The 18,096-nt window shown below is 44.3% G+C and overlaps 1 protein-coding gene across 2 annotated transcripts in view; it reads right to left on the bottom strand.

Moving 5' to 3' along the window:
- TPX2 (targeting protein for XKLP2) overlaps positions 1–10,077 on the bottom strand; it is a 34,094-nt gene extending 24,017 nt beyond the window's left edge. The window contains exons 1-6 of one of the 2 annotated variants that reach the window (XM_086522233.1): positions 9,761–10,077; positions 9,463–9,533; positions 9,321–9,376; positions 9,185–9,237; positions 8,818–9,016; positions 8,675–8,741 (exon numbers count right to left, since the gene is read on the bottom strand). In XM_086522233.1, coding sequence (XP_086378359.1) covers positions 8,675–8,741; positions 8,818–9,016; positions 9,185–9,237; positions 9,321–9,376; positions 9,463–9,533; positions 9,761–9,914 — 600 coding nt within the window. In that variant the 5' untranslated portion in view covers positions 9,915–10,077. The remainder of the gene's footprint in view (positions 1–8,674; positions 8,742–8,817; positions 9,017–9,184; positions 9,238–9,320; positions 9,377–9,462; positions 9,534–9,760) is intronic. The other variant, XM_086522234.1, reaches the window with a different exon arrangement.
- Positions 10,078–18,096: the final 8,019 nt, after the last annotated feature.

Genomic DNA, 18,096 nt, shown 5'->3' with positions numbered 1-18,096 from the left:
AACAGAACCCAATCACCAGGTGATAGTAGCAATTCACTACGGTGACGATCAGCAACCTTTTTCTGCTTTGCCCGGGTCTTCTCCAAGGCAACTTTAATTTTCTTATACATCTCATCCATGTTCTCAACGTATCGATCTGCCTCAAAGATCTTGTCCTTTGTATGCAAAATGGGAGGAACCTTTTTGCCGCCTTCAACGATCTCAAAAGGTGCCTTGCCTGTGGACGAATGCACCGTATTGTTGTACGCATACTCAAGCATAGGCAAATACTGTTCCACTTGCCCTTATTATCTGACACATAGCATTTCAGGAGATCTAAGACATTAGAATTAGCCTCTTCTGACTGTCCATCAGTTTGTGGATGAAATGAAGACGAAAACTTGAGCGTAGTGCCCATGTTCTCAAACAATCCTCTCCAAAACAAACTGGTCATGCGAGGATCACGATCACTGATAATCGATTGTGGCATACCATGGTACTTAAACACATTGAACATGAACAAGCGTGCCATCTCATCAGATTTTATCTTCTTCCTGACAGGGATAAAATGGGCCTGCTTGCTGAACCTGCAGATAATGGTCCATATACCATCATTCCCTATTGGCGTCCTTGGAAGATCAAAGATAAAGTCCATAGCAATGCTTTCCCATGGCTTATCCGGAATCGACAGTGGTTGTAACAACCCTGGTGCCTTTTGCCCGTCAAACTTGACCTTTTGGCAAACTATGCATGCTCACACAAAGGCATCCACATCTCTCCTCAAGGTAGGCCAATAGAAGAATGTCTCTACCGCTTTAACTATTGCATCAATGCCACGATGCCCTGCATACGGTTGGACATGACTCTCTTCCATGACCTTATGTCGCAGAGGCCTAGTGACACAAAGTCTGCCATGCATCATCATAAAACCATCTCTGAGGAGGTAGTGCTCGTGATGTTGCCCCTCTTGTAATTGTTCAAAGATCCTTGCAAAATCTTCATCAGCAGTATACTGTTCCTGCGTGTCATCTAGCTCATGATGATAAGGAATTGACACAGCTGAAATTTGTGGCTTTCTTGATAACGCATCAACCACAACATTCTTCTTGCCTTCCACATGCATAATCTGGAAGTGGAACATGGAAAGAATGTTTGCCCATCGCATATGCTTTTCGGATAACTTTGACTTTGTCAAGAAGTATCGCAAGGTCTGATGATCTGTTTGGACAACAAAATCAGCACCTAAGAGGTAGTGCTTCCAGCTAGAAAGCGCATGAATCACGGCCAAGAGCTCTTTCTCATAGACTTGCATAGTCCTCTCTGGCCCTTGCAAAATTCGGCTTTCATAAGCTACTACCCGTCCATCTTGCATTAGCATTGCTCCGATGCTACTGCCACACGCGTCACACTGGACCACAAATGACTTCCTAAGATCTGGTAAAACAATTACTGGATCTGAAGTCAACTTTTCCTTTAAGAGACTAAAAGCTAAAATCTCTTTTTGAGTCCATCTAAAAGTGACCTCTTTCTTTTGCAAAGCGTGAAGAGGCGATGCTATCTCTACAAAATTTCTGATAAACCTTCTATAATAGGAACACAATCCCAAGAAGCTTCTGACATCGTGCACAGTCTTCAAGTCTGGCCATGTCTTGATAGCTTCGACCTTTGCGGGATCCATTCTAACACCATCCTTTGAGACTATGTCACAGCCAAGAAAGTGAATCTCTTCGAGGAAGAATTCACTTTTCTTAGGATTGACAAGCAACCTGTGACTGCGCAACTCTTTGAACACAATGGTCAAGTGACGCCTATGCTCCTCTTCATTCTTGGAATACACTATCATGTCATCGAAGAACATCCCAACAACCTGTTGATGCGAGCGGAAAATCCGGTCCATCATTCTGTTGGACGTGGCAGAAGCATTTGTTAGCCCAAACGGCATCACTAGAAACTCATAAAGACCAAATGTCGTTCTAAACGCAGTCTTGTGCACATCCTCTGGCCTTATACGAATCTCATGGTACCCACTCTTAAGGTCTATCCTACTGAAAATTGCAGCACCCTCTAAACGATCAAGAATATCATCAATTCGAGGAATAGGAAACATATTCTTGATGGTATTCTTATTCAACGCGCGGTAATCAATACACATGCGCCATGAGCCATCCTTCTTTTGCACTAGAAGCACTGAGGAGCAAAAGGGTGAAGAACTAGGCTGAATCAACCCCTTCTCTAATAACTCCTCAACCTGGCCCATAATCTCTTTCTGTTGCGCCGTGCTAACCCTGTAAGGAGGTCTATTTGGTGGGCTACACCCTGGCACCAAATCTATCCGATGGTCCTCAGGTCTCTCTGGCGGCAATTGGGACGGTAATGAATCAGAAAAACAGTCACTAAACTTTTGCAAAAATGCTCACCTTTCATTATCTAACACAGATAAATTTGATTGATCACTATCTGAGACATCACGTGCAAAAATCAAGTACACAGAAAGATGATTCTTTATTACAGAAGTGATAGCAGAAGCAGATACAATAGGAACTGACTCTCCTTTAAGCTTTACATCCAAGATGTGAGTTTTGCCCCTATGCTGTACAGTGATCTTTTTGTTGTAGGCATCCAAGACTCCATGCACTCGGAACATCCACGGGATCCCCAACAAGGCGTCACATCCTTCCAGCGGCATGATGTAGAACTCTTTTGTGTCCACATACGACTGAATATGTAGACGCAGCTTTCCAATGATGGGAGTAACACACACTGAGTCGCCAAGACATGCCAACCCTACCTCTGTTGTGTACCCCATCTCTTCAACTCTGATGCCAAGCTTCATAGCTAACTCTGGTGAGATAAAGTTGGCTTTGGCACCTTGATCAAAGAAGATGAGTGCCGTCTGATCCCTAACTTAACCCCATGCCCTGCATAATTCACTGGCATCTATGCTGGACCTGTCACCCACCATGTCTGGCACTAAACCTGCCATGGGTTTAGGCTTCTTGTCTTTCTGGTCTTCTTTATCCTCTGAGTCAGCTGGTCTTTTCCTTTGTGGACAATTGGTAGCAAAGTGACCAAGCTACTCGCATATAAAGCATTTGTTCTCAACCATTAGGACCTTCTTTTCCTCGAGCGACTTGCGCACAAAAGGCTTCCTTTTCTGTTTCTTTGCCTGCGCTTGCTCGGAAACCCACTGTCCTCTCCTTTCAACAAAGCAAGACCAATGTTCGCAACTTCCATAAGCTGAGTGAGGGTAGCCACTCTGTTCTTTGTACAGTAATCGCGAAGCCCTTTAGGCAACCCACAACAGTATTTCTCTATCTGCTTTGTCAATGGCACAAATCTGTAGGAGGTCACTAAGAGTAACGCTTTACAAAACCTCCTATTGTACTCCAGCAAGCTCTTGCACGAAGCTGAAGTAAGCTGGTACCAATCTGTCATGACGTCGGCTTCAAATTCATTTGACAGCCAAGCAGATGCAAACATTTTCTTGAAGTAAACCCAAGTGGCGGGTGCCTGTCATTGTATTAACAATGTCGTCCACCATGTAAGCGCATTGTCTTTTAAGAAAGTGGCAGCTTTCCTGACCTTCGAGGCCTCTGTAAAATTCCCTCCCGCATAAGCTGTATCAAACTGCTGGAGCAAAGTGAGGGCCTTTGTCATATCCTCGAAACCACTGAAGGTACTGAAGTTTACCGCTGCACCACCTTCTTTGTAAGCCTTCGGCTTCTCCAGTGCCCCCAAGTTGTCATATGGAATGGTCTGCAACATGGGCACTGTAGTAGGCATGATCGGCACATCTTGGCCATTCACAGTTTGCGTCAGAGGTGCGATATCTGGCTGCTGTCCAGAAAAACCAGCCATGCCAAAATGACCCTGTGGCACCCCAAACTGGCCGTGGTTGCTCTGAAAACCCTGCTGCATGCCGATACTACCATACAATGGGTTTGGCATGATGCCTTGCATACCCCCAAACACTGTTCCTGGCATGTACGGCTGACTTCCAGACGCATAACCAGCCATACTTTGGAACACTGATCCACCCCCGAAATACCGAGGATGTACCGTGGGTGGTGGAAAAACTGAGTGCATAGCCTGGTATCCAGTTCCCTGTCCATTCAAGAGAGCATGCTGGCTCTAAAAGGTGGCGGGCTGAACTGGCATAACCTGGGGAATATGCGCTAGCCACATATTGAAGGACGGGAGGGACCTGTTTTGGAGCCCCTGACTTCGCAACATGCGAGTGTTCCCTATCCTCTCGAGCCGCATGAAGTACCTAGGCTTGAGCCTCAACAAGCTCCGTACGCGGCGTAGGTTGCCTATTTTGCTGTTGCACTGGTGGCGCTTGCAAGGACTCCATAAACCTTGGAATCTGCACCAGCTGCGAAAAGACATTCACCGCAGCAACTAACTGAGCCTTGAACGCATCATCCTCAAGTTGCCCAATCATAAAGCCCTGTACTACTGAAGGGACATTCACATTGACAGGAGGTACAGATTGACGTGGCCGTGAGCTCTCGCCAATCTCGAAAACCATAGGGATCTCCTGCCTGTCCTTTGAAAGGGAACCCTCTTCCATAGTGCCCTTCCCCTTGTCGGCCATAGTGTAATCCCGCATTCCTGCACTCTGTCTTTACCCAAAACAACCGAGGTTCACTCTTTGAGGAAAAAGTGATTGATGTCCCGGCAACGGAACAATAAAACCGGCCCGTGGGGCGGTGGGCTTTGGCTTTCACCCGAAATTCTTTACTTAAAAAACACACACAGAGAACGTGCAAAGAAAACCTATGATGGGGATTAACACTTAAGCACACACACGGCTCGGAAGCTAGAATGCTCCAAGCGGACGCCGACAACCTGTAGGCCCCAAAATTGGCGCCCCTTTCAGTATTTCTTTATTCTTTAACAGAGGGAATAAAACCTGTGATCTCCAACGAGCTTCCCCGCACAATCCAGGCGAAGAAACACCTGTTCTTGCCCGATTCCGGCAACATGACTGTACTAGGACTTTCGCGACGCATTCGGACACTTTGCAAAACCTAGCAAGAATCTGCAGCACGCTGAGTTCTCTGTTTTCTGCCCCGAAAATGCACCAGATCACCTGTACAGCGGTCCCCTCGCGTCCCTGAACCTCCTGGGGGTATTAGGGACCGTTTAGGGTCGAAACTCTAAACCTGCAAAAATACACAGCAAACTGTAATTCCCTGTTTTAGGCTCCGTTTCGCGTGCCGATCGCATCTGTAGCAAGACCTCAAGCTCCCGCGCCTGTAGGGCTACTTGCCCTTTGAATTGGGCAAGATTTCTCACGTGAAACCTCTCCGAATTCACCTATACCTGCGGGGGATTAGCCACTAGCTAACCCAGTACCTGTGCAAGAGGCTCTTGCCTCGGCAATCGTGCATGAACCCACACAATTGTACATCAGTCAAATGAAAAGCCCTCTTGTGGGGCATCACATAACTGCACGTAAGGGAGAGAGAGAGAGAGAGAGAGAGAGAGAGAGAGAGAGAGAGAGAGAGAGAGAGCAGTGTGTAGCGTGCAGGGCACACTGTACATAGAGGGAAAGAAAGCACTCCATAGCTCTTAACCTGTGGTGGCAGGAAACTTGCAAATGAGCCTCCCAGTTATAAATTCAAAACTTCTTCTTCTTTGCATTAAGCAAGTGCACAGAAATGTGCCACTTGGCGCATTTACAAGCATTTTACCGTTTCGGATTTGCCACTTAAAAATCTCCTGACTAGTTGCTCAGTTAACTTCGCTCGCGGCAGAGTTGTAAAATGTCCACCTAGTCATACCGGAGGTAATGACGCGAACACATTTCACGGCCCAAAATAGCAGTTCCCTAAATTTTAGGAAATGATTCAATTGGGCTCCCACTAGTCGTCTGACCATCACAACGTGTAGGCCCCAAAATTGGCGCCCCTTTCAGTATTTCTTTATTTTCTAACAGAGGGAATAAAACCTGTGACCTCCTACGAGCTGCCCCCCACAATCCAAGCGAAGAAACACCTGTTTTGGCCCGATTTCGGCAACATAAATGTACTAGGATGCTTCACAGTCAGTATCCCCATCCAATAGATGACTTTCCCGACGCATTCGGCACTTTGCAAAACCTGGCGAGAATCTACAGCACGCTGAATTCTCTGTTTTCTGCCCCGAAAATGCGCCAGATCACCTATACAACGGTCCCCTCGCGTCCCCAAACCTCCTGGGGGTCTTAGGGACCGTTTAGGGCTGAAACCCTGAACCGGCAAAAATACACAGCAGGCTGTAATTCCCTGTTTTAGGCTCCGTTTCGCGTGCCGATCGCATCTCTAGCAAGATCTCGAGCTCCCGCACCTGTAGGGCTACTTGCACTTTGAATCGGACGAGATTTCTCACGTGAAACCTCTCCGAATTCACCTATACCTGTGGGGGATTAGCCACTAGCTAACCCAGTACCTGTGCAAGAGGCTTTTGCCTCGGCAATCGCACATGAACCCACACAACTGTACATCAGTCAAATGAAAAGCCCTCTTGTGGGGCATGACATAATTGCACGTAAGGGAGAGAGAGAGAGAGAGCAGTGTTAGCATGCAGGGCATCACTCCTGGCACCACACTGTACATAGAGGGAAAGGAAGCACTCCATAGCTCTTAACCTGTGGCACGAAACTTGCAAATGAGCCTCCCAGCTATAAATTCAGCGCCACTTCTTTGAATTAAGCAAGTGCACAGAAATGTGCCACTTGACGCATTTACAAGCATTTTCTCGTTTCGGGTTTGCCGCTTAAAAATCTCCCGACTGGTTGCTCACTTGACTTCGCGGCAGAGTTGTAAAATGTTCCCCTAGTCATACCGGAGGTAATGACTCGAAAACATTTCACGGCCGAAAATAGCAGTTTCCTAAATTTTAGGAAATGATTCCGTTGCGCTCCCACTGGTCATCTGACCATCTATCCTCATTGGGACCGCATCCAAAAGTGCAATGTGGCCCAACTGTCGGATACTTTCTGTTGGTAGTCACACCTTGACTTTAGGCCTTTATTGAGTTCACTTCCTAGTATCCACCAACTTGCTAAGTGCGATCTTGCTATGAGCCTTGACATCCTCTTACCATACTAATTCCAGTGCCGACCACTTCCCGTCTGCGGGTGAAACTACCGTTCACATTGGCCATACAATGTCCGACCGTTTGCTACTTCAAGAAGAGGGTCTCAAAAATAAAACAAAACCCATTGGAAAGAAACCAACAACTAAAGTTAGCAGTTGCCACGTCCTCATGACATAGTTAACAGCTGCCACGTCCCCGTGACACCGAGTGACCTAGTTTTAAAGAAGAGTTCCCACCAACTTACGAGACCCCGTCCGATGGGGCCCAAGGGACCTAAATAGATTCAATACAACAGGAGTCCCCACACACACACACACACACACATTTGCGTAAACTATTGAGACATGGCAATTGCACGAACATCCGCGAAACGCGCTGACGTGGCAGATTGTACGAACAGTCCTGCAAAACGTGTTGATAGTGCCACGTGGCACTTGTATGGATTTCTGTAATTTGCGTTGGAAGCTTTCGGGGCTAGATGCTTTTGAGTTTGAAGCTTTTCATGTAACTGCTTTTCATAGGCCAAGGGCCTTAAAATTTGTGTCATGGGCTCATTCTATGGCACCCTTTCGAGTGAAGGTGCAGAGCGTGGAGTACCACCTTGTCCTGAGTTGAAGCAATATTAATCCAGAAAGGGGCGCAAGGTTTGGGGCCACCACAAGAAACATTGGCAAAAGAGGAGAGAGATTGTGTAGGCTCCCAAACGGCCAACAGAGTGGCACTCAGTATGCAAATAAGATACATGTAGTATGTTCAAGAGAAAAGGAAGGGGGGGGGGGGGGGAGTCGTTGCCCCAATTCACACAAGTCACACATATATAAAGGGGCCTATACGTCGGCGCTCTACTAATTGGCTTGAAAACCCCTTGCCCATTTCTCTAAGGGCCTTGAGAACTTAATCAACATCCAATGCCAACCTACTGGTCGGGTACTAACATGAGACATGAGGCCTCGGGTGAGAAAGCTGCCTCACTATTGGCTGGGCACAGCCACAAAACAACAGCCCTCACTCCCTAATCTGATCCTCAAAGATATGGAAGTCCACCATAAGACATGAGGTGAAACTCTAACAGATTCTCGTCAAGCACCTGTACATTCTCTATGTGCCTTTGATTCCCTAAGTTGATCCCTACTCGGGACAAACAATGACCAAACCATTGAGAGAAACTGCACAAAGTAGCAAGTTCAAGTTCATTTGAAAGCGAGATCTTTGCGAAGGCACCACTAGATATTGAAAAAATGCCAATTGTGCTCTTAACATGTGCACTCCTGGCCTAATTCTAGCCGGTAACTAAAGTTTTTTTTTCAGAAGGTCAAAGCCCAGCATAAGATTACATCTGCTACACGATAATGCTCCATTGCAAGTATACCTTTATCAAACCTCAACTATGCATCAATCATTTGAGCATGTGAGGTTTTCACCGTAAAGAAGAGTTACCATTCTTTGTCTGCTAACGTACATAAATCTGTTGAGAACTAAACATACCAAATACAGATGAGGAGTTAAAATCTAAATCAAAATCATGCAATGATGCATTGTCCTACAAATGCAGACGGTGTAACGTTTTTTCATTCATGACAGCTCTTGGAGAAGGTAATGCAAAGCTCACCTGCTTGAGGCGGCCACCTTCAAGCTTTTGCTTCTTTATTGCTTGCATGTCATGATTTTGAGTTGTTCTGCATAACAAATAAATGAACATCTTCAAAATAAGACATTGAGCCTCAAGGAAGTATTCTCACTGGATATTGCAACCTTAGAAGATAGCTCTTTCCAGGCTTGGTGGCTGGCTTGTCTGTAAAGGGTGCCCTTTTTGACATCTCTGTATGGTCACGTTTTACTGGAAGGCTGTTTGGAGAAGTTAGCGTCTGCATTCGACTGACTGACAAGGCCCTGCATTTATGAGCCTCTGAAGGTGTACGAAGGCTCAATTCAAAGTCTCTTGATGTGCAGCCTACAACATGCAATCAATAAAGAACGTTAATTAAACAAAAGGTCATAATCCTTATACACTGGGAACACTCTAAAGTCGTTGATTAATTATGCAATATATGTTCTAATAAGCATCTTAATTTGAGAATGGTATGATCAGATTGACAACAGCAGGCGTAAGGAAACATGCCTTCAGTGTCCTTGTGATCATCTGTTAATCCCAGGTCTATGCCACGAGCATCCCTGTGAAATCAATTAGAAATCATCATGGTAGAATCCAGACTGAGGGCATCGGTAAAAAGGTACTGAAAATCTACAACTCTTACGATGGACAATTTCTCAGATCTTTTTTACTATTCGCGGGTAGCTTCGATGCATCCATCTACAATAAAACCAGTTAAAAGCTTAAGGACACTGCTTAACAACTGAGCTTAACAACTGAGTAACTTTCATTATGTGACTTGATACCTGCTCCCAGTAGCACTCATTTTTGAACTTTTCGGGGGTCATATTATGGTCTCTTGAATGCACAGAAAATGCTGCCAAGTACACAGCAGACACTTGTCACACCAATTGAAAAAAAATTCCTGTGGAATTGTAGCTGCATTGCTGCCCGAAGCCCTCTTACCAAGGTCTTGTAGTTTGAAAAAAAAGTGAAAAAAAAAATCCTCCTACATCATGATTCTGTTGAGCTTTCTCTGTAGCCAAATGCGCACTCCAAGTGCACCTACATGAAAAGACAATACAGACATGAGAGAAGACTCACGAGAAGCGCCATGACTGGCAGATGTCTCGAACCAGCTCTCGGCCTCTGCTAACTGAGCCACACTCTCGGGAGCTGTGAAGTCGTAAAAGTGGGGTGCCGAGAACTCGAAATCCGGGTCGAATTGGAAGATCGCAGGAGAGGGCATGGCCACCATACATCAGCTGCTAATACCGCGACTTGGCAACCCTACCTGCCTGATCGACGCATGCTCTCTCTACTCCTCGCTTCTTCCCCAAAAGACTGCCACGGGATTCAAATTCATCGGCGAAATCCCAGAGTTGCCTTTCTCAACGGTTCGATTAATGGGTCCCAACGTCTCCACTTACCCTGGTCACAAAGTCCAGCGGCCAGCCATTTTCTAGTCCCCTTATGTTGGCAAAACGTGGTTGGAGAAAAAATTGGAAGCTTAGGGTGGGTTCATAGGCGGCGGAAGAAAAATGGAAAGGGGCATCGATCTTCCATGGCAAATTAATTGGTTGGAGTTGAGGCACTCTTCCGCCGGGCCCTCCATTTTTCTTCCGGACCCCCCCCCGGAAGAGTTGTTGGCCTCTCTCAGCCCCCTTCACTTTTTCACTTTTCCTCGGAGGCTCCACATTGTTCACACTAGGCGGGGGCAGATTTACAAAGGCTTGTTTCTTCCGCCCGTTCAGTCTGAACCTAGCTTAGGCTGGTGCAAAAAACATGACTCAAAGGAGCGTTGATCTCGCCTGGCATTTATGTGTATCACGCAAATCTTTCATATCAGACTGCTTGCTTGAGGCATCCTTGAGAAGTGCAATCTCGTCTTTTGACTTCGCAGCTATGAGCATATCATCCACGTACAAAATCAAAATGATGAGGGAACCATCATTCAACCTCTTTGTGTACAAGGGGCAATTCCAAAGAGAGCAAGATTTTTTGACCAAATTAAAAATTGAGCAAACTAATCCATGTAAAGCTCAGGGAGCTTATGTAGCCATGTCACCTCTAATGGCATTTTGGACTTGATTAAACATCAGAGTCTCTCAGAGAACTCATCCTAAGCACACCCATATAGAAGCCATCTAAAATAAAGTTTGAGTAAGAAGGAATGCATAAATCAACATGTTAGCAAAACTAAATAAATTTCCATTTTAGAAATCTCACTCAGTTGTACAAACATGGTCCACACTATGTAGTATTTTTTTCATCAACTCTCTATATTCTAGATGATGCCTCTAGTGAGTCTAAGTGCTAGTGCATTATGGTTAGGAACACAAGCACGACTAGAAGGCACATGTAAGTTGCCAACAAAGAGAGCAAAGAAAGGCTATCTTGGTAGACCTTTGTCGGGATGACACCTTCATTCTCTCTCTCTCTCTCTCTCTCTCTCTCTCTCTCTCTCTCTCTCTCTCTCTCTCTCTCTCTCTCTCTCTCTCTCTCTCAGATAAAGCCAAGCAACAATGAATTCATAAATTACAAATCTAAAGTGTACAAATAACTAAGCCATTGGAATTAAACCACGGATGGTGGATAATAGCAACCAAAAGAATGGTGCCACTCCAAAGCAACATTGAGGTTTAAATTTAGCATCGTTTAACTTCTACACCTATCAAAAGCACTACTTTGAGAGCATCATCCCCACAAATTTGTCGTAATTTACATGTCGATCACCATCAATATCTCCCGCTAAAATTGTTTTGTCAACCTATTCATTTGTCAACTTCTCTTTCAGATTTGTCATCACATGGCAAAGCTATGCAACAAAAATAAACCCATTCTAGTCCTTATCAGAAATCTTGAATGCTTCTTTCAACTGATCTTCCTCAAAGTTAGTATCCTTCACCTTGTGAGCCATCAAATTCAAGAACTCGTCAAATTCAAGAACTCAAGAAAATCAATCGTTCCATTGCCATTTGCATCCACTTCATTAATCTCCTCTTGTAGCTCTGCTTCATGGAGTTTCTTTTAAGCAATATATGCCTATACATTTCTAGGTGTTGAAAGTTTCTTTCGGCTAACATTATCGAGGAAACGACCAAGCATTATTCCTCAATTCATAGGCGTCAAGGAGGTTAGGGTATGAGTGGGTTAATGATGACAATAATTTTGTTAGAAGACATTAGAACGTTGACAATCCAAGGAAACATTTGATGGCACATGTTATGAAGAGAGAGGTTTTCATACTCATACACTTTTCAGATCTCAATCTTTTATTTTTTCTGCCATACTCACAATTGTGAGTGGGGGGGCCATATCTCAAACTACTTAATAGAGGAGTTTAGCTCTATGTTTATTACTTAAATTAAAGAAATGAGGGAAACGAGAGGAAGGAGAGAACCACCTTGGAACCGCTTAAAGATTTGAGGCCCATCTTTCCTTCTCATGGTGATGGTGACCCTTCGTATAACAAATCAATAAATGGATACTTTTGTCTTTGGAAAGGTTTGTAAAGACAAGACACTATTGAAGGCCATTTAGGTGACACAGTCTACTTAGGAGAAAGGTGACAAGGAAAGGAAAATACCCTATCAGGTAGAATTTAGAAAAGGAGCTTACAATGATTTCTACCGTCCTATCTAGCGTTAGAAAAATACATTTTTCCTAACCGGTGAAAACAAGGGCAAACTCAAAATTCTCTCGAATTTCAATTCAAAATTTGAAGCTTTTACCGGGAATTACACTAAAACTTGAGTAGATCTCCCGGTTTTCTAGAAGGCAAGCTCAAAATCTAACTGAGATTTTATGATTGATTCGGTTAAAGTACACTGAAGTTTTTTCTAATAGTGCATGCTGAGTATCCTATCTCCATCTTGATGAAGAATGACGAGTCATGAGGAGAAGGACTGTCTCCCTCAGTGCTTATGGTTGAGGTCCTTGACTTTACTCACTCTCTCTCTCTCTCTCTCTCTCTCTCTCTCTCTCTCTCTCTCTCTCTCTCTCTCTCTCTCTCTCTCTCTCTCTCGTGTCCGTGTGAAAGAGGTACAAAAACTCCCAAAAACAGTCCGCGACGCCGCAGACTGTTTTCGAGGAGTGTTTAAATGATTGTAAATCATGGCAAGCAGCGAAACTCCAGGTGACGCACAAGCAGTGCCAGCAATTCCAAACAGAGGGGCCACAATGCAAGAATTAGGGTTGCTTTGCAACATGGGGGTGTGCATCACCTGTATTGGGGCTCAAATGAGCTGAGAAGCCATGGAAGCGGTGAGATTTTTCCTCTTGCCGCAGCTAGCTGTCATCCTTTCCCTGCGAGGGGAGACGTCACACCTGGCTGCTTTTTCCATGGTTCCATGATAGGAAATTCCATACGACAGTGCATACAGATGTTAGCATCCACGGTCATCCCTTGCAACCCTCGACATAGCAGCCCCTCATGACCATTAATTGGCATGACTTTGGCACTCCCGGTAGCTGAGAGTGAAAACCCTTGCAACTCACAGCATCAGCCCAACAGCTACAATCGCATCTACCACCGAAGCAGATTCTGAAAGCCCAAGGACGTGATGACGAGCAGCATGGCCTGCATGCTTCTTGGACACGTGCGACATTCGCGCACATTTTTGTCGCACGTGTCAATGCAAGGAACTTGCCGATACACCGTGTGCGAGCCACAAATGGCTCCAAGCACACAACAAGCCTAAACTAGCAAGCTCAAAGATGGCATTGGTGCATTCTGGGTCGAAAACGACTAGGTCAAAAATCCACTGCTGTTAATAATCGCAATTTTGGAACTTGACCTAAAGTGGGGTTTGAGACCATAAGCATGTGCTTAGGTCTTATAAATGTGTCCTAGAAGTTTCATTACGTTTGGATGTCATTTGATGCTGTAACGGATGTGATATGTTTGCCGATGAGCTGTCACTCACCGCTCTACGCTTCCTGTCATGGAGGATTCCTCGCCACGAAGAAGAAGGAGCCGCTGTCGCGCCGCGCTCAACCTCTTCGCCGCCGCCGTGTCGTCGTCGTAATGCTCGATCGCACTCTCTCTCTCTCTCTCTCTCTCTCTCTCTCTCTCTCTCTCTCTCTCTCTCTCTCTCTCTCTCTCACGCATACACACACACACAAAGAGGTGAAGAAGAAGAAGATGGAGATGGAGCAAGAGCACTCTTCAATTGCACAAATGAGAGAATGAGTGAATTTTAGGTTTAGTTGACTTTTATATGAGCTCACCCCATTCACACTTGGGCGCCCATGCTTAGCCAACTAATCCCTTGAATGTTCCAATTAGAGTGTGCCTCTCATCGACGATCACTCTTACCCTTTTCCTATTGGATCGACAAGCCCGGTACCTGACTCTACCAAGTAAATAATACAACGTCCGTCGTAGGTGATATGGTGTCCGTGAGCCGTGAGGGTTAACATGCCCCCCTTCCTGATGTAGATTCCGTCCTCGGAAGCTATTGAGTTGAAGCTCGTTCGTCGAGGTGGAAGAGCTTTTGAGATGAATGTCCTTAGCCTTCTTCAGTCACTGCAAAATCAAACAACATTGGCATAGTAATTGCATTCTCATGTACAATTAAAAAGCATATGCAGTTTTAGGCAGACAAATTGATTGGTAGCAAAATTCTAAACCATTTGTCAGCAATAAACATTAAATCGCAATATAATCAAAGGCATAAACAGTTGGGAAGGTAAAAAACTAAACAAGTTCAAGGTCGCTAATTCAACGGTCGAAAGGCACTAAAGATCGACTATTAATACCATGGGTAAGCTTTTTTAATTTTCTCTAGTCAATTAAGTTGTTTAATCGCGAGAGCCAAGTATTTCACATTCGAGGGCTGACTAGAGACTATACCTAGAAGACCTTGTAGTTAAGCTATGATAAAAGGAATTTCTCATGAAATCATCGCCTGACTGATTACCTTTTCTTTGACCCCCCAAAGTCTTTTCACAGTGATTCAATTTTGATGTGTGTGCTTATTTCGTATGCCTTGGGTTTTTTGCTTTTCAAGGAAAAGTGCCCACATTGGGAACCTCTAGGGCTCTAGTACCGTAGGCAATACATGTGAGTGAAGTACCAAATCAAGCTGAGGTTTCTCTTCCAGCATAAGATTTTACATTGTGGCACTTTGATTTTTTTAATTTTATTTTTTCATCATTTTAATTTTGTCACTTTGGGGGGTCATATAACATTGTTACCCTCCCCAGGCTCATCACACTAGTAAACTTCCTTCATAATAATTAAGCTAAAGGTCAATAAGGACTAAGCCCACTAGAAAGCCCTAGTACATTTCACACAATGCTGCCTAAATCGGATTAAGAACCTAAGTAACCATTGATTATTAGGAAGGCATTCCCCATGGTATTAAGAGAAGATCTCTAACACCTAGCTTGGTCAAACTAGCTTAGTCGGACTGCTTGATTTTTAAACCTAGACAAGTGATTATGACAAAAATTACATTGAATTTAATGTTATACTAAACAAAGGCACTGAATAGTATGCTACCAATCACAATCAAAGCAGACAAACATGGATGCAAAAAAGATAAGGGGCAATGCTAATGGACAAGAAACACATGTTTGTGTTGATGGTCGTGCTTGGTTTGCAGTGTGAATGAGAGAAAGATCCCATGAAGGTCCAAATCCTAACAACAGCAACACGTTCCTGTACACACGAGGAAACACAAAGAATACCTCTAGGAGGCACATCAGTGAGAAGAAAGAACTTTGTTAATCACTCAACTCTAAAACAGAAACACTCCTATTGTACTAATCCTACCTACCCTCCATCACTTGAGTGATGAGGATCAAAGGTGTTTGATGACATAGGTTTCTGTTTCAGTGTACCGGATGTAAATGTGTAGGTCTGGGTCAATGTTTTGACTTTTATTGTGCATACTCGTTTGCTAATTGCTCTTGCTCTTTACTATTTTTCTTTTTTGTGAGTATAAGGCTTTATATATACATTCCCTAAGATTGGTGATTGAGAGGTCAGGGAAAGAAGGGTAAGAGGGAAGCAAGTGAATGATGGATGTCAGCAAACACTCCCCCCTTCCTTGGGTAGATCATACCGTTTGAAATGTGCTCGTCACCCTTTGAAACCAATTGTTCCAGTTGGTAATAGGTGAGGATTTCTGCCAGTAGTTTTCTATTACCTTAGGTGCCTCGTCGAGTTGCAAGGGTGGTAAGGTACTCTCCCAGGATCGAGCTTGAAGTGGTTCAACAGGTGATTCTTGAAAACTGGGAGGTGTGGATTCCTTTGTAGCTTTATGGAGATCCACTATTGTAGGTGGAGGCTGTGGAGAAGCTTTTACCTCTATGGATGCATTACATGAGGAGCTAGAAGCTTCATGGGACTCCCCCCTTCCTGAGCTAGGTGGAACAAATCGTTCTTTCTTCGGTACCCAAACTAGCTCTGGAGCGTGTGTGTAGCATTCTGTGATTTTTTTCTTTCCGCGATCGTCAATTCGTTTTGGAGCTACATAATTGGGCTCACATGGGTCAAGTGACAGGTAAGAACACAAACTATGTTTTGGCACCCAGATTTGATCATTTCCTTGATAGTAGCCTTGGGCTTCCAGTAGTCGTTTAGGAATCCAACGCCATGTTTCCTTGCATTTCTTGGAGCGAGTGGGATGTTTCTTACAAGGCTTCTGTTTTTAAGTACTAGCTATGGTCGCTAAAGAAGCTTTAGGGACCCACTTGTATGTTTTCTTTGTTATATAAGGATGAGTCTTGTCATAAGCTATATGCATTGCTTCTAGCATATTTAAGGGTACGAGTGGTGGCATTTCATCCCCCTCAGGTGTTACCCACGTCGTCCCCCTATTCCCCCAAGTGTCTATGGTTACTGCTAGGTGGACCCAATCCACATTGTCCGACTCAGTCATCCCAGGTAGTACATCCATATAAGGAGAATCTTTCTCAACATCAGTGTCCGCTTTACACATGTAACAATACTGCAATGGGGCCGAGTGAACTGTGGTATTAGATCTATGATCAATTATAAACCTGTTTCCTAGAGGATGTGCTCGACCAGTTACAAGATCCACTTGAATGACAGAATCTTGGAACTACAAGTAGACATGGTTTTTAGACCAGTCATGCACCATTTTTGCTTCCCTCATGAAAGGACGTCCTAAGATCATCTCCGATGCCATAGTGTGCTTGGAGAAATCCATAACAATGAAGGTAATCCTTATTTTATGTCCAAAGACCTTGATCTCGAGATCTTCTAGCATCCCAATAGGTTTAACAATAGACCCATTGGCCATCTTCACTACAATGGTTGTGGTCGCAAGGTGAGGTCTTCCCATAGTTTCCCAGCAATTTTTAGTCACAATGCTAACTCCAGCGCCACCATCAAGGATTCCCTTCATAGTTAATCCCTTAGTAGTGATTGGTATGGTCGCATGGATTCATCACCCTCAAAGTATTGTCCCAACTTGTTAACGTGTATTTCTATAACAAGGTTCTCATCTAGGTTTGGTTGTGGATCTAAGTGTTCCTCCTCTGTTGGCATCTCCCCAACTCCATCCATCTGTGCAAATTGTGGTAGCCCAAACTTCACTTCTCCATTGAGGAAGGCTCGAAGAGTTGAGACTAGCTCAGGGTCTTTATATAGTTTGGACATGATGGTGGTTCTAACTTCTAAAGACATGAAATCCATCAATTTGGCAATGTTTAACGGCACCTTTTGGACTTCAGTCCCTTGACGTGGGGAAGATGGGATCTCCATTTCTTCGATAGGATCAAGTAGTCCCTCTGTAAACATTCTTTCCATCAAGAAGTGAGTACGCCCACTTTCCCATGATTTTAAGTCACTTTCTTCTTGGATGACGACTCGGTGAGGTTGATGTTGCGTAGGGAACACGGTGTCTGTAATCTGGATCTGCCTAGGTGCTGGTTCTAGATCCCTTTGGGTATCTTCTACCAAACTCCTTAATTGCTTGACTCGCTCAATCTCCTCTATAGGGTTTGGATAAGTTCCTATCTTCTTCTTGGATCCCTACCATTGTGGCTCATGAAGATCTTCCTTGTTGGTTTCTATCTTAGTGGTTGTTTTGGTCTCCACGGTTTCTCCTGAATCAGAATCCTCTTCAGCGTCATTCATATATATGGGGTCATCATCAGTCCTTATGTTGGTCTTTGAACTGGGGTCTGACTTCACTGCTTTTTGTGATCTCTTCCTTCGTGTTTTCTTCTTTTTCTGTCTCTTTCCTCAAGAATATAATTTTATTTTTGGAGCATCGATCGTGTGAGTACGTTTACTGGTACCACAGGTGTACTATGTGATGGCTCCTCGGTAACTTCAATCAAGTTTAATGGCATGATCTTCGGTGCATTTGGATTATTTGGACATTGGGCAATCAAATGATCTATGCTTTATTGATTACACATGAGTATTGGCATTGTAAATGTGCTTGCTTGATTGGTTT

The sequence above is a fragment of the Adiantum capillus-veneris genome, chromosome 10 (genome assembly GCF_014529385.1).
Source record: "Adiantum capillus-veneris isolate H3 chromosome 10, ASM1452938v2, whole genome shotgun sequence".
Lineage (NCBI taxonomy): Eukaryota > Viridiplantae > Streptophyta > Polypodiopsida > Polypodiales > Pteridaceae > Adiantum > Adiantum capillus-veneris.
The sequence above is the reverse complement of the archived record's forward strand: the minus strand, read 5'-3'. Positions and strand labels throughout refer to the sequence as shown.